The 16031-nt window shown below is 38.0% G+C and overlaps 2 protein-coding genes across 2 annotated transcripts in view; one reads left to right on the forward strand and one right to left on the reverse strand.

Annotated features, from left to right (window-relative positions):
* The window catches only part of TSHR (thyroid stimulating hormone receptor), a 155328-nt gene that overhangs the window by 121876 nt on the left and 17421 nt on the right, over positions 1 to 16031 (forward strand). Inside the window, exon 8 of the mRNA XM_057731447.1 lies at positions 7045 to 7122. Within this exon, the coding sequence (XP_057587430.1) occupies positions 7045 to 7122 (78 nt within the window). The remainder of the gene's footprint in view (positions 1 to 7044; positions 7123 to 16031) is intronic.
* The window catches only part of GTF2A1 (general transcription factor IIA subunit 1), a 116702-nt gene continuing 107948 nt past the window's right edge, over positions 7278 to 16031 (reverse strand). Inside the window, exon 9 of the mRNA XM_057731445.1 lies at positions 7278 to 7387. Coding sequence (XP_057587428.1) covers positions 7286 to 7387 — 102 coding nt within the window. The 3' untranslated portion in view covers positions 7278 to 7285. The remainder of the gene's footprint in view (positions 7388 to 16031) is intronic.

Here is a 16031-nt window from a genome sequence, read left to right on the forward strand (position 1 = left end):
GACATACAGATGACCAACACACACATGAAAAGATGCTCAACATCACTAATCATCCGAGAAATGCAAGTCAAAGCCACAATGAGGTATCACCTCACACCAGTCAGAATGGCCATCATCACAAAATCTGGAAACCACAAATGTTGGAGAGGGTGTGTTGAAAAGGGAAGTCTCCTGCACTGTTGGTGGGAATGTAAGTTGGTACAGCCACTATGGAAAACAATTTGGAGGTTCCTTAAAAAACTACAAATAGAACTACCATATGATCCAGTAATCCCACTCCTGGGCATATACCCAAAGAAAATTGTAATCCTAAAAGAAACTTGTACCATAATGTTTATTGCAGCACTATTTACAATAGCCAGGACATGGAAGCAACCTAAATGCCCATCAACAAATGAATGGATACAGAAGATGTGGCATATATATACAATGGAATATTACTCAGCTATAAAAAGGGATGAGATGGAGCTATATGTAATGAGGTGGATAGAACTACAATCTGTCATACAGAGTGAAGTAAGTCAGAAAGAGAAGGACAAATATTGTATGCTAACTCACATATACGGAATCTAAAAATGGTACTGATGAACTCAGTGACAAGAACAAGGACGCAGATACAGAGAATGGACTGGAGAACTCGAGGTATGGGAGGGGGCGGGGGGTGAAGGGGAAACTGAGACGAAGCAAGAGAGTAGCACAGACATATATATACTACCAACTGTAAAATAGTCAGTGGGAAGTTGTTGTATAACAAAGGGAGTCCAACTCGAGGATGGAAGATGCCTTAGAGGACTGGGGCGGGGATGGTGCGGGGGACTCGCGTGGCGGGGAGTCAAGGAAGGGAGGGAATACGGGGATATGTGTATAAAAACAGATGATTGAACCTGGTGTACCCCCAAAAAAATAATAAAAAAAAAAAAAAGAAAAAAAATAAACTGGTGGCAGGCAGAATGTGACCACATGGTCATAGTTTGTGGACCTCTGTATTCAGTGAGGATGACCATTGTGTGATGAAATATGTAGTCTGTTTCTCCCAATTCCTGGTAAAGTTTAAATAGCGACACTGGGATAAAGATAAGAAGTATCTGGACAAAAATATTTTAGGGTTTGAAAGTTCAGATCATAAAATAAAACAATGGTCTTTTTTACCTCCAATCAGTATTTTAAACCTAAACTTAAATCGCTGCTCCTGTTATAAAACAATGTTCCATCTATTCATTCTACCCTAAGTTTCTCATTCTTGGTTGATGGAAACTAAATTTTTCTCAGCTTTACGCACTTCAGTAAAAGGTATCCTATGAATCCAAGGTAAAATCAAGATGATAATCATGATAAAGGGGCCTGGAACTAAAGGAAGATAAAAAAGGGTTGAGCTGTAGATGGAGAAAACAGAGGTCAGGTTTCCATAGTAATAACAAAATAGTATTCACTTTGTGATTTCTAACATGAGCTGTTGCCTCTAGCCTCAATACTAATTGTGATTCAGAACTAATGTAAACACATCAGTATTCTATAATTGCCCTAATGGTGTTCAAAGATTGTACATGGCATGTTAGCATGTTCAAATATTTTAACTTCTAATTTAAACAACTGTTCATCCAAAAGAGTGATTATTCCCCATCATCTGCCTCGTGTCAATTTACTGAAATTAGCAGATTTGACCTTACTTAGACCTGTTTTTTCAGTTCAACAAAAGAACATGATTGCAGCCAAGTTGGATAAATTCCACATTGAGAACAAGCACTGATGCCTCAGCAGCAGTTGGGTAATTAGTTAAAAGTTCATGAAAATTATGGCAGATGCGTGAAAGTACATGGTCATGTGATTTTATATGGAACCAAGCACACTGTCATCACTCAGATGTGAAATTAATAATAATACAAGCATCCCTTGCTCAACAGAAGTTGAACTGCTCTCAGTCACAAGTTAAGTCACACATTCATCCCTTGGAACCTCTTTTCTACCCTCTCCACACAATCTGGCATGTGGACATGTTGCTTATCTCAGAACATTTAATTCTCTGCATTGTATTTTCTACTGTCAAATTCTAGCAACAAGCTACTATCTGACAGTAAACATTTGGGCAGAAAAGAATACCATTTTAATGTGCTAAGAGCATACTGAAACACTAATCGTTATGAACAGAGAAGTCAACACAATTCATGTACTAATTAGCATCACACATTAGCTTATTACAAGCAAAACACCACAGCTTGGAGCACTGGGAAAAGATGACGATAGGGAAGATTATAGGATTAAGCAGGCTATTATCTCTCGTGGAGTAAGTATTTGAACAGCTTGTAGGGTATACTCCAAGTCTGGCTTTTACCTCTGCCTATTGAAACCTTGAGCATTTTCTCACCTTTTACTGTTTACAGGCAGGTATTGATTTCTGCTACCAAAAGGATTTGTATGGAGCAGTGCGGGCTGGGCAGGGATTCTCTTTAATTTTCCAAATAACTGATGCTATGAGAGGGAAACACGGTTCCCCACAGAAGTATTCCCATGACAGTCTCACAATATAAACAGGTGCTTGCCTGTTTACCCTAAAGGGATTATGGAAATGCAGGCTGAAATTTTATCTTGGAGCTGAAATTGATCCTAAAAATCCCCAGAGAACAAAGCTCAGCAGCAACCACTACTTTCCTTGCCACAGTGTCATACTTCTCCCCCTGACACGTCCTCATCTAAACATAATATAGAGGGTGCCTTGAGCTAGGAGATACCCAGCAACTGGACTTTCATTATTCATCCAGCGTGTTTTTACTGAATGGCTGTTGTGTGTCAAGTGTGGGTCCAATGGGGAAGGATGTGAGCCATGTCTGCAATACTAAGTTCATCAGTTGGATATTCTTCCCCAACTCATTCCATCTTCGTTTTTCTGACCACACTCTTCTTTCTTAACTATGAGATACACAGCACTTAAATCAGGGCAGGGCGTCTTAACTCCTTCCGCCTCCTCGCCCCACCCACCCCCCGCCCCCAACCATACGAAAAATCTGACATATCTTTTCTCGGAAGAAATTCATTTCTTCCAGGAAGTTCTCAAAGAGGCATATATACTCCAAAAAGTGAAAAGGCGTTGAATACACACATGTAGTAGTGTCTATTCTATTTTTAAAGGATATACCAGTCCTTTTCTCATAAGCCCTTTCCAGTATTTTAATTTAGAAATCCTGACTTTCAAGATATCTTTCCTTTTACTGCCGACTGCGACTTTCTACTCTTTTTTCATTTACATTCATCTTGTTCTTTAGATGATCACATACACATACTCTCCCTATAAATAATCATTGTCTAGAGTAGGTTACCCATGTAGCCTACCAAGATTTGTGATTGATGTACCCAACTGGCTTACAGAATGTGGATTCCAGAGGAATCAGGATAAGTCAGGTCAAGGAATCAGTTTAACTAACCCGACATTCCTAATGAACATTATATGATAAATGGGGCTGATAGAAGCACATACTTCTTAGATATTAAGGCTTCTACAGATATATTTCCCTACCCCACCCACTTCATTTCAGAGGGAAGGTAGGATCAGCAATCTGAACCCAAGGTTAAAGCTTTATGGCATTATCATGATCTGTAATAATAAGACAGCCCTTCAAACTGCTAAACGGCAGAGTAATGGTTTCCTTTTTAAGCACCTAATTATTTCTAAGAGATGAAGTGCCCAAACAACCCTGTAGGTTTTAGAGAATGCAACCTCCCCCAAGACCCAGTTCATCTCTGTTCAAGTTGGCTGCACCCTCTCTCCATCCTCTTTCCCCTCCCGGACTCTGGCTGGCTTTCCCAGTTTGAAATCTCCTGCAGCATTTCTGGTAAACTGTAACGCTTATCAACCAGCCTCCTTATCCTTGGGGGCGTATTGAATATCAGATGAAAACACTGCAGAATTGGACAAGCAATTATTTAGTTTTACAATAATTTCTAATGATTAGAGCAAGGCGATGTTCACTTGTGGCAGTCAGAGATGAAGAGGAAAAACTGAGATGAGCTCACCAGTCCTTACTTGATTTTCAGCAGTTTGGGAACAGAATGTGATCTGCAAGTTGCATGGTCCAAAGAATACAAAAAGAGACGCTGGCCAGTGTGGCACTTAAGCTGAGTTAGTTGTCTTTTTACAAAATCATGCTGTTCAAGATCTTCTCTCCAGGACTTCCTAAGTGGTGCAGTGGGTAAGAATCCACCTGCCAATACAGGGGACATGGGTTCGATCCCTGCCCCAGGAAGATACCACATGCCGCGGAGCAACTAAGCCTGTGCACCACAACTGTTGAGCCTGCGCTCTAGAGCCCGTGAGCCACAACTATTGAGCCCATGTGCCGCAACTACTGAAGCCCATGCACCTAGAGCCCATGCTCTGCAACAAGAGAGGCCACCTCAATGAGAAGCCCCCGCACTACAACAAAGAATAGCCCCCGCGCGTCGCAACTAGAGAAAGCCCATGTGCAGCAATGAAGACCCAACAAAGCCAATAAAATAAATAAATAAATAAATTTATTAAAAAAAAAAAAAGATCTTCTTCCAGTTGTTGTTTCTCCAAGGTGGCTCTTATCTGCTCTAGCTACCGCTGACCATGAACTCTGTGGACACAGTGGGTTGAAGGAGAGTCAAACAACGATCAGATGAAGCCCATGAGTGATAGCCTTACATGATAGCCATTCATCCAGAAGGCACAGACTGGCTGCTGTAACATCTTAGTTGGGTCTTTGTACATATATGAGGTTAACTGACTCCCATTTTAGACTTAACAGTGCCCTGGAAGCTTGGTATCCAGCCATTGCCTGAAGAGGCCATGTCTGGACCATACCCTAGGGCATTTGCAAACCAGCTGCTTGTCTCTGCCATCAAAAAAAATCAATTGGCCACCACAGCGTACAATGAGTCTCCTATCTTTCATTCTCCATTGCTTTTTCCTTAAAGTAAAAGTTTAGCATAGCCCACCTCACTATTTTGGAGAAGTACATTGATTTTTTTTTAGTCAGTCATTTACACCTTCATTCAGTAAATAGTTATGGAGGCACTGAATTTGGCACCGGTGATACAGCAATGAGTAAGACAGCTTAAATTCTGATTGGGGAGACAGACGATGAAAAAGTAAACAAATAAATAAACAAGATAATCACAGAGTGTGATAATGCTGTGAAGGAAATGAAAAGTGCAATGAGGAAAACTGGTGGTGGCTACTTTAAGTTAGTTCTCAACCTTGATTTGAGAAAAAATGTAAAAGATCACAAAATGTATCCCAATTTATGAGATGTCATTGTGTGGGGTTGTAGTACTTGTCATTTGGTTAATCCCTCATCCTGCCCAGGAGAGGGAGACTTCATTAATGCTTGGTAAAACTTCCTCCAGCTGCTCCAATGAAAACCCATCTATGGCTCTGAGGCTGCCCTCTCTTATTCTAAGTTCCATCCTCTGCAAAGGAGTAGAGAGGAGCAGAGCTGCTGGGCCAGCAGAGGTTGAGGGCAGGAACCTCACAGAAGCCCTGTTCCTGCTTTTGCCTTCTGAACAGCAACAGAGGCTGCCTCCCCATGGCTCAGACACAAATAAAGCCACCCTCCCTCCCTTGAATCTCGAGCAGAGATTCAGAGAAAGAGAGGAACAGCCATTTAACCAAGGGGAAGTTCTGCTGTGAGGTCTCAGGAGAAAGAATCCTTCTGACTCAAAGTCCTCATGTGACACTATTCTTTTTTTTAAAATCTAAGTTTAGTTGATTTGCAATGTTCTGTTAGTTTCAGGTGTACAGCAAAGTGAATCATATATATACACAAACATACATATACATATATATCATTTTTTACAGATTCTTTTCCATTATAGGTTATTACAAGATATTGAATATAGTTCCCTGTGCTATATAGTAGGTCCTTGTTGTTTATCTAGTGTCAAAGTATTCTTAGTAATCATCATCCTTGAGAATCTTCCATCACGAAGATCAAACACTGTAAATAGAATGATGGATGCACTATCTGTACCTAAGCAGACCTCCTAGGAGTCTCCACTGTATTCATTTTACATCAATAGGTGACCATTCACTGACTCTTAAAACTGTCTAGTCTAAACATGTGTAAATTGAGATCATTTATAACAAGGAGAATATATGTATATTCTCCTATGTATCTTTTGTTTCTTTTTAAAGAACTTTGTTTCTTTTTAGATAACTTTGCTCTCTAAAAAAGCTAGGGGGGAAAAAGCCAGTTTCAAATTCTTGGAAGCTTTTTATCCACTTGGAGATAATTTTATGTTTCAAAATCACTTTGTTACTTCAATTGTTTCAGAAATATTTTACTCTCAAATGCCAATGTGTTTTCAAAATGGAAAAATGAATGTGCCCATCAAACCCCTTCCATGACAGGTATACTCTGTAATCTTATCTGTATAACCTGCTCCTCCCCCCAAATAGGATTGCCAGAGAAAATGCAGGCCACCCAATTAAATCTGAATTTCAGATAAACAATAAATAACCTTTCAGTGTAAAAATGTTTCCAAAACTACATGGGAAATACTTATACTTAAGTATTGTTTACCTGGGCATCCTGTATTTTTACTTGCCAAATCTGGCAACCCTGCCCAAATAGAAGATCTGAATCTCTGACAGTCCTTATCATCACTCACCACCTTCACCACCTTCATTGGATACCTGATTTAAGGCCAGTCATCAAAAGTAAATCAAAATATTGATCAATATTGGGAAACAGAATTTAATTTAATTGGTATTGAAGAGGATTGAAAAATACAGTCGCCATTGGCCAGGTAAATAGGGAATTGGGCAACTTTTATAAAACCTAGATATGCAAACTAGATCATAAACAAGCTCATTTTCAAAGATTTCTGCCATAATTAATGCATATAAACCTCACACAATTGAAACCTAGACTCTTTTGAGTGCTTAAGCCAGAAGAAGGTAAGGTGTTTTCCAAATTCCTAAGAAAATACTTAACAGCTAAGGAGACCATGTTCACATTTTCTTTTGGTATTTATATTAATTTGCTCAACTTCACCTAATCCATTCTCTCTCTTGCTAACTTTCTCTAGTTACCTGAACAAGAATAAATATCTGACAATTATTGACCAAGATGCGTTTGGAGGAGTTTACAGTGGACCAACCTTGCTGTGAGTAGGACATACAAAAGAAGATTTGTCTTTTTTTTTTTTTTTAATGGAAGGGAGGGGGCCATTAGGAAGAGCAGCTGATGATGTTTGTGGGGCGAGGATGTTGTTGTCTTGGATAAAGGCTTCTGCTAGTACTTTTCTGCCCAGCTGTATAGGCTACCGCTTAGAAGAAAGTCCTTGTTCTCTGAGACCCAGAAGGCCCCACACTCCACTTTGCCATCTTGATGCCTGATGCCACCTTGGTGTGGACATTCATGAAGGCCCTCTTTTGGGAAAAAAAAAAAAGACATTTTTGAGCAACTGGTGTTTGCAAAAACCTGAGACATGAAGTCTACAAATAAGAGGAAGGCACTCTAGTCTTTGCTGAGAAGTGAATGTGCATTGCACAAAGAAGGAAGAGTATAAATACTTTGCTTCATATCTGGGGAAACTTACAATCCCTGGAAAAGATGGGATGTAAACATTTTTTAAAACAGCATGGAAAAAATAGCTATTTGTGCATTTCCTCTGATTTATACCTCCACATCTAATCATAATCAAGTTCTGTTGATTCTGTCTCCCACAAGCCTCTTATCAGTGCCATCTTTTCCATCCCCTTGATTTTGCTTTAGTTTAGAATTTCATTCTTGAGCATCAAGTACAGTCCTTGCCAAAGTGGAACACAGCCCCCCAGGAGAAGCACAATCCATCAGAGGCAAGAAGGTTCCATCTATACATAAGATGTTCCATTTAAAAATAAGAACAAATTGGGAATTCCCTGGCGGTCCAGTGGTTAGGACTCTGTGCTCTCACTGCTGAGGGTGCAGATTCGATCCCTGGTCGGGGAACTAAGATCCTGCAAGCCGCATGGCATAGGCAAGAAAATAAAAATAAGAACAATTAAGTTTTACTAATATTTTACATATAGATGAGCACTGTCCGTCAGGTGTCAGATAGGTAATGGATGTGTCCCCAGGGAACAGTGGGTGATACCTAGTCTCGAAGACTTACATCCTCACTCTTTCACTTTTAACAATTTCACTTCATTTTTAGATTGAATGCACCCAGTTTAGTGGGTTTATGGCCTTCTTAACACACAGGCTCCACATAAGAGGGCAGAGTGACCCTGAAAATCTATTGTACCATACGGGGTTCATTGTTAATTTAAAGTACTTAAAAGTATTATGCATTTTTCTTTTTACAAAAAGACAAGTGAAAAAAAGTATTGACCTTTTCCGTGATTTTTTTTTAACCTGAAGATATTTTTTAAAGACATCTTTAACTGCTCTTTCAAGATAAAGTTGATATTTCACCAATGAATGAGGAAAGTTGTTGCTTTTCTAAAGAAATGTGTGCTTTGGAAAGAGGCTTTAGAAACAGGTATTTGGAAACATTTCCATGTTATGTAATTTCCCTGATGAAAATAGTGAATGTCACTTATAAAAGTTCTTTTTTAAAGTCAGAAATTGAATCTTAACATGTTTTAAAATCTTTCAAAATAAGGGTTGCAGTGGATTTAAAATCCATGTATATAAAATATGAAAATGAAATGTCTTAAAACTAGTTTGCAAAAACTACTTATTGACATCTGAGAATATGAATTTCAATAGAAACATGTATTTAATTACTGATTTGGATTGAGAGATGAGAACCTTAATTTAATAAATACAGCCAAGCCTGCCCTATTCTGTTTGAAACCATCTATCTTTGTGAGGTAACTTTTTCAATTGACAGTGATTTAAACCAAAACCAGAATAAACTGACCCAGAAGCAGACCTCTGAATAGCTGTATCAGAAAGAGTTAAACAACAATTTTCATAATTAGTAAAATAGATTTAATAACATAGATTTCACTTTGGTGAAATATTTCTTAAAATATTACTTATTGGTCTCTATCCTATCCTTTAAACTGTATGGTTAGTGTGTTTTGTAACGTATATCATACAGTATTACAGTAATACGTGTGTAGAGCTCATAAATATATATATATATGTTAAAGTATTACATACTCAAACATTTTTTACTTATAAATACATGACATTGAAAGAATTTGAAGACCAGTAGTGTAGACCAGAAACATTCAAAGTGTGGGTCCACTACAAGGCTGGCTCCGTCAAAGCACAGCTTCCTTCATGGAGAAAGTCTTCCCATGAAAGCAAAGTTCCCCAAACTAAACACTGCGCTTAGTGAAGTAGTTGCTTATATTACAGTACAAGCTTCTTGCGTTAACAGGGACTCATAAGGAACAGCCTACAGGCACCATACTTTGAGTAGCACTAGTCTAAATGACAAGAGTCCAAAACTCCCTTTGCCTTCTATCTTTGACCTTCTCAATTTCACCCTCCCCAAACCTCCTTGTGTTCCAATGCAGATAGGATCTTAAAAACCAATGCTGGTCTCCCATTTCCCTCAGGATAAAGACCTTGGTGTGCCATGCAGGCCCTGCTATAATCTTCAGCTTTATCTCTCACACCACTATACACTACTGACCACGCACCCATACATATTGAAACTTTTAGCTCCCCTAATATTCCAACCTACTTATATGGCTGTGCGAAACTCTTGCTCTTCCTACTGCTTTGAAAACCCTAAGGAGAACCTGCTGCATAGCACAGGGAACTCCACTCGATGCTCTGTGGTGACCTAATTGGAAAGGAAATCCAAAAAACAGGGGATATGTGTATACATATAGCTGATTCACTTTGCTGTACAGCAGAAACTAATACAACATTGTAAAGCAACTATATCCCAAGTTTAAAAAAAACCCTACCACAACCTTATCTGTCTGATAAGCACTTACTACCATTTTGACATTTCAGTAAAGATCTCTCTGAAGTCATTCTTGGCCCTCCTCTCCTTAGGGAGGGGTGACCATTTCTTCCTCTATACTGCCCACATCTATTTGTGCATCTCATGGCGTCTTTCTATCTATCTCCCCAGGAGCTCCTAGGGGGCAGGGGCTATGTCTGTTTCATTTCTACAGTTCTAGTTCATATTACAGGGCCTGAAACACAGTCCTAACTTAAAAATGTTTGTGAGATTAATACAGTATACAATAAATATTTGAATCACATTTTCATAAATGCTATGGCATTTAAGTAGCAGTCACATTTTAAAGGTATTTTAGTATGTTGTCCTTACAGGAGGGTGTCCATTTCTACTTCTTTGGAAGCAGTAGATTATCTATTTGTGCTGCTTAAAAGTTGTTTTGGTAGTTTTGGTAAGTTTTTTTTTTTTTTTTCACAAGACTCTCTAACCAAGTTAAGAGCAGATGTGCAACAGCTTGAAAATGCCACTCCTGCTTCCCAGAGGCATGCTCCTAGAGCTGATTCCTGGCTCCGTCACTAACTAATTGTGAGACCCAAGTTTCAGTTTTCTTACTTGTTAAAACAGGGTAGCTACAAGTAGTGAAACTTAAGGAAGGAAATCAATCTGAAGCACTTCACACATGCTTAACAAATGGTAAACATTATCATTGCCTTCGCTTCTTCCTGACTCTTGACTACGTCACTGTCCTTACCTTTCCTACCTCTCTGATCACTCGCTCCCAGTTTCTCTCACCGGAGCTCACTGGCCCCGAATTTCAGTGTGGCTCAGTCCTGGATCTTTCTCCTCTATATTTTCTCCTTTGGCTAAATCAAATATTATGATAATATGAACGAGTTCTAAATTTCAGACTTCAGACCAGAGCTCTTATTTAGTCACCTCTCCTGCCTGGAATTGCCCTCTCCTCTCCCTCTCATTCCTAACCATTCCCATCAGTTTGATAAAACTATTCCTAACCAACCTCTGAAAATGTACAATAAACATTTACTAGTACTTGCTAAGCCCAGGACTCTTTATTACAAGCTTTCTATGGGGCGGGGGGGTGGTCACCACTTTGAAGGATGCTCAGGGAAAGCCTCATGAACAAGATGACAATTGGGAAAAGATCAGAAGGTCATAATGGAGCAAGCATGTGACTATATGAGGGAGGATCATTCTAGACAAGTGCAAAGACCCACAGGTAAAAACATACCTAGCATGTTTGAAGAGAAGCAAGGAGGCTGTTATAGCTCAAGCAGAGTGAACTAACAGACATACACACTTCATCCCAAAAGAGCAGAATACACATTCTTTTCAAGTGTACGTGGAACATTCTCCAGAATAGATCACATCCTAGGCCAAAAAAGAAGTCTCAATATATTTAAGATTGAAATCACATCAAGTGTCTTTTCCAACCACAATGGTATGAGACTAGAAATTAACTATAAGGAAAAAATTGGAAAAAACACAAACACATGAAGGCTAAACAATATGCTACTAAACAAGCATTGGGTCATTGAAAAAATCCAAGAGGAAATCAAAAGATGCTACGAGGCAAATGAAAATGGAAACACATGTTCCAAAACCTATGGGACACAGGAAAGGCATTTTAAAGAGGGAAGTTTATAGCGATATAGGCCTACCTTAGGAAACAAGAAAAATCTCAAACAATCTAACCTTATACCTAAAAGAACTAGAACAAGAAGAATAAACAAAACCCAAAATTAGTAGAAGGAAGGAAATAATAAAGATTAGAGCAGAAATAAATGAAATAGAGACTAAAAAAAAAAACCCAGCAGAAAAGATCAACAAAATTATGAGCTAGTTCTTGAAAAGATAAACGAAATTGATAGATTTTTAGCCAGACTTACCAAGAAAAAAAAAAAAAAAAAAAGAAGGCCCAAATCAATTAAATTAGAAATAAAAGAGGCAAAATTATAACCGAACCACAGAAATACAAAAGTGATTTCCAAACTATCTATCAGAGATGAAGGTAAAATAAAGACATTTTCAGATGTGCAAAGTCTCAAAAACTTGATTTCCCATTCACCTTTTCTTGGAGCACAAACCAATAAAGAGAAAAATGAGAATTTTAATGATTAACATTGGAAAGAAGCAAATGGAATTCCCAGGATGACCAAAAAGGAAGGTCCTGGGAATATTGAAACCAGTACATCTACCTCAGGGCTGAAGGGGGGCTCCAAGAGAAAGTTCTACAAATAAAAAGGGATTGATATATTATATGATAGGATGGACTTTATGAACAACTGGGTTAAGAGATATTTTAAGAACTTTAAAGCATTTAATAAGACTCAGCAAGAGGTCCATTCAAATCAAGATATGTAAATAAAAGAGAAATAGGCATCTCATGAAGAAGCAAAAAAAGTTACACAAGAAATAAAATGAAACCACAATAGGCAGACTCGTAGTAACCGAAATACTAAATACAGGTTTAACCAAATATATCCTAAAACTATTTCAGGAGAGTTGAGGGGGTGTCAGGAGGATGTGCAGGGTGATGGAAGAGCTTTTTAAATCCTCATCTTCCGTAGTAGGGAGTCAGTGGGTGAATCAAAAACCAATAAATCAAGAAATATTTTCAATTATGGAAAGAATACTGGAAGTTGAAAGTGGTTGCTTCTGGCACATCAGAGAGCAGAAGGCAGGGAAGAGCTCCACAGGAATCTGCTTAAGTTGCCTGTGTAATTTGCTTTGTAAAAATAGGTTCATGCATTATTTTAATAAAATTTGGAATTAAATTTTAAAAGAACACCACAAAGCATAGTAAGAAAGGACAGTGTAGATTGTAGCATTTGAGAGGCCTGCCTGTAGGAGGAAAGTGAGAAATGAATGAGAGTCTAGTCTCGTTCCTCCAATTCCAAGTATCTGTCTTAAAATGCATCTGTTAACTATGCATGGCCTTGTAACATCACTTTAATTCTTGTCTTGAACTTTTGTTAAAATCTTCATTACTTTATTTCCCCTGTATCTTCTCCCCATAACTAGAATTTAAGATCCTAGAGGAAATGGACTGTGTCTTATACTTTTTGTAATCCCCCCACTCTAAAAGAGAAGACAGCAAGTACTCAATAAATATTTGATAAATTATAACTTAATATCAAATAGCCATGATTTCGCTGTGATTTGGTGTAAAAACCAAACTTGGAAAATCTTAAACTCCATCTAAACAGAAGAGAGTTGGAATACACACACACACACAAACACACACACACACACACACACACACACACACACTTCATAAAGGTATTTATGAATGATTGTATTCCTCTCTGTCGACAAAAAGTTAAACTTGCCCACATCGTTTACCACCTTTTTTCAAGGTCATTTCTTTAAAAAGAATCTAATTTAAAACAAGTGCAACATCTAAAGTGAGATCTCAACTTCACTCTTTGCTAATTTTTAAAAGCCTTTCTAATTTAGTTTCATAACATCTTTTACTTATTGATTTTTTAATCAAGATATGCAATCTCATTTTCCATTTTTATACTTTCCATTTTTGATTATCTTGTTTTCTTTTCATCTTATTTTGAAAGAGAAGCTCTTGGTGTTTATAGTCCCAAAGGAAAGAACACACTGAAATGTAATGCCTTCCATAATAACCAAAGTCCTCCAAGGTCTAAATTATGTAACTCACTCTAATAAGCATTTAACTTACTGTTGATAATGACTATATTATAATTGTCCCACTTACTATTATAAGTAACTCCTTGAGCTTGCATTACATGTATCAACAAAAACAAACTTCAAAAATAAACTATTGTTGCTATTAGTTGATCAGATTAATCATTTGAAAATCCAAGAGTCGTGGCACTACCATCTTGGTTTAGAGAAGAATAAGTCTTCCACGTATTTCTTTTGACTTGTAATGCTCCTCACAAGCTCATACTATTAGATAGCTGAAAAATTGTGGCAGGGTTCTTTCTAGCATGCCTGAAGTCCACAGGCATGTTGAATATAGATTTTGTAGGTTGATCCTGGGCAAAATTATTTTTTTACTGAGGTATAACTTACATACAATAACATGCACATTTTTAAAGGGTACAGTTTGATGAGTTTTGGCAAAATTATGTTACCCTACCTCAGTCAAGGCTTAGAATATTTTCATAGCCCAGAAAGTTCTCTCATGCCCCACTGTCGCGTAGACAACCACATATCTTTTTATTTTTCTAGTGTAAAAATCTAAGAGTGAAATTATCAGGTCACAGGATAGATGTATATTTAACTTTATAGGAAATACTGTCAGAATGTTTTCCAAAATGACTTCTGTTTTCTAGTCCCACCAGTGAAGTATGAGTTTCATACTTTCCAATCCATTGTATTATCAATCTTTTTTATTCTAGCTATGTGAGTGGCTATAAAGTGATATCTCATGGTGGCTTTACTTTGTATTTCCCTGACTATTAATGATGTTGAACACCTTTCCATGTACTTGTTAGCCATTTGTATATTTTCTTTTGTCGAGGGTCTGTTCAACAAAAGAATATTTTATCCATTTTAAAAATTGGGTTGTTTGCCATTTTATTATTACTGAGTTGTGATCCTAGGTAAAATTTTTGACCAGAATGAAACCAGTTTTAGTCCTAACTACCAGTCCTCTGTCATGCCTAGTTTATTCTTTCTTTCTGTTTCTTTTTTCTTTCTAAGGAGAAATAGCTAATCTGAAACAAGCTCATACAAAGTGTTCATTTACTCACTTGTTCTGCAGGCATTTTACTGAGCACCTACTGAACTCCATGAAAATTATAAGAATAAGACACAGCCTCTGCCCTGAAAGAGGTTACAATCAAATTCAGGAGAAGTGTGAATAAGTAACTATAAGTTTAGTGTAAAAGGAGCCATAAGAAGTATTTAGAGAATCTAGATGCCATTTTTGGTTAGGGTGATCAACAAAGGCCTTGTTAAAGGAGGTAGTATTTGAGATGAGCTTCGGATGAGGGGTAGAATGACAACAGACAGAGACAGAAATTATAAGAGGAAGAACAAAGGCAAGCCTACAGGAAAACATAGGATATATTCTAAGAGCAACAACCAAAATAACATAATTTGGGCCAAAGGATAGTGTCTGAAAAGTGTGTTGTGTTGAAATCATGTTGTGGGAACATGACCTGACTCAGCAGGTAAGGGTGACCCACTGAGGGTTACCATGGAAAGATTGTTTTCATAATAGTTTTCATAATCCATTACAGTTTGTGGCCCTCTTCAAGTCATCCCATGCCTTGTTTCTTTGGCTTCTGCCCACCCTGGGCCCGGCTGTACTAACCCTGGGTAGCTCTGTCCCAGCCACGGCACTGGGACTTCACATCTCTACCTCCTGGCTGTTTGGCAAGCACTGGCCATCGCTCAGAGGGAGGGAAATCAAGCCCAAAGACCTAATCAGCCTAGTGTTCCTTGTCTTCTTTTCTGCGCATGCCAGCAGAGCCTCTGGAGCAGCTCTCTTAGAGAGGAAGGGAACCTCCTAGGGGTGGAAAACCAGAGGAGGTTTGTCTGCTAGGCTGCTCTGCTCTGGGTTGTGAAGTGAGTTGCAAAGACAATCCCCCCAAATCCAGATTTACTGATCAGTAGCATCTTTTACTACCATAGCCATTGATATGAGAAGAAAGGATTAATACTTTGTCCCAGAAATCTATAACGATAAGGTTACTTTTACAACTTGAGAAAATTTCAGAGCATTTCCCAACTAGAGGATGACTCTAGTAGGACAAGGATGATGGAGTTATTGCAAAGATCCTCAAAGTTGTACAAACCTTTGGTTTTCTTCAGTTGACTAAAAGCCCAGCTACTATTATCCTCAAAAGATTTTTTACTTTAAAATTCTCCAAAGCACTGAAAGCCACTGTCCTAGAGCAATGGCTTCAAATGATCATGCATTTTTACATCAAGGGATTCAGTTTTGCATCTATGCCAACCCAAAAAAGTAAACTAGGATGACTGTATCTCTAAAAAACAATAATTCACACATCCATTAACTATTTCTTGTAATTCAGTTTTGCTAAAGTCAGTTGTTTAAGAGCTTTGTACTTTGATCAAAACTGATAAAATAATTTTTGCTAAGTCTGAAGTCTATGTAAACAACACTTGAAGTTTTAGGGAAAAAATTTTTTTTT

The sequence above is a fragment of the Hippopotamus amphibius genome, chromosome 4 (assembly GCF_030028045.1).
Source record: "Hippopotamus amphibius kiboko isolate mHipAmp2 chromosome 4, mHipAmp2.hap2, whole genome shotgun sequence".
In the NCBI taxonomy this organism is placed as follows: domain Eukaryota; kingdom Metazoa; phylum Chordata; class Mammalia; order Artiodactyla; family Hippopotamidae; genus Hippopotamus; species Hippopotamus amphibius.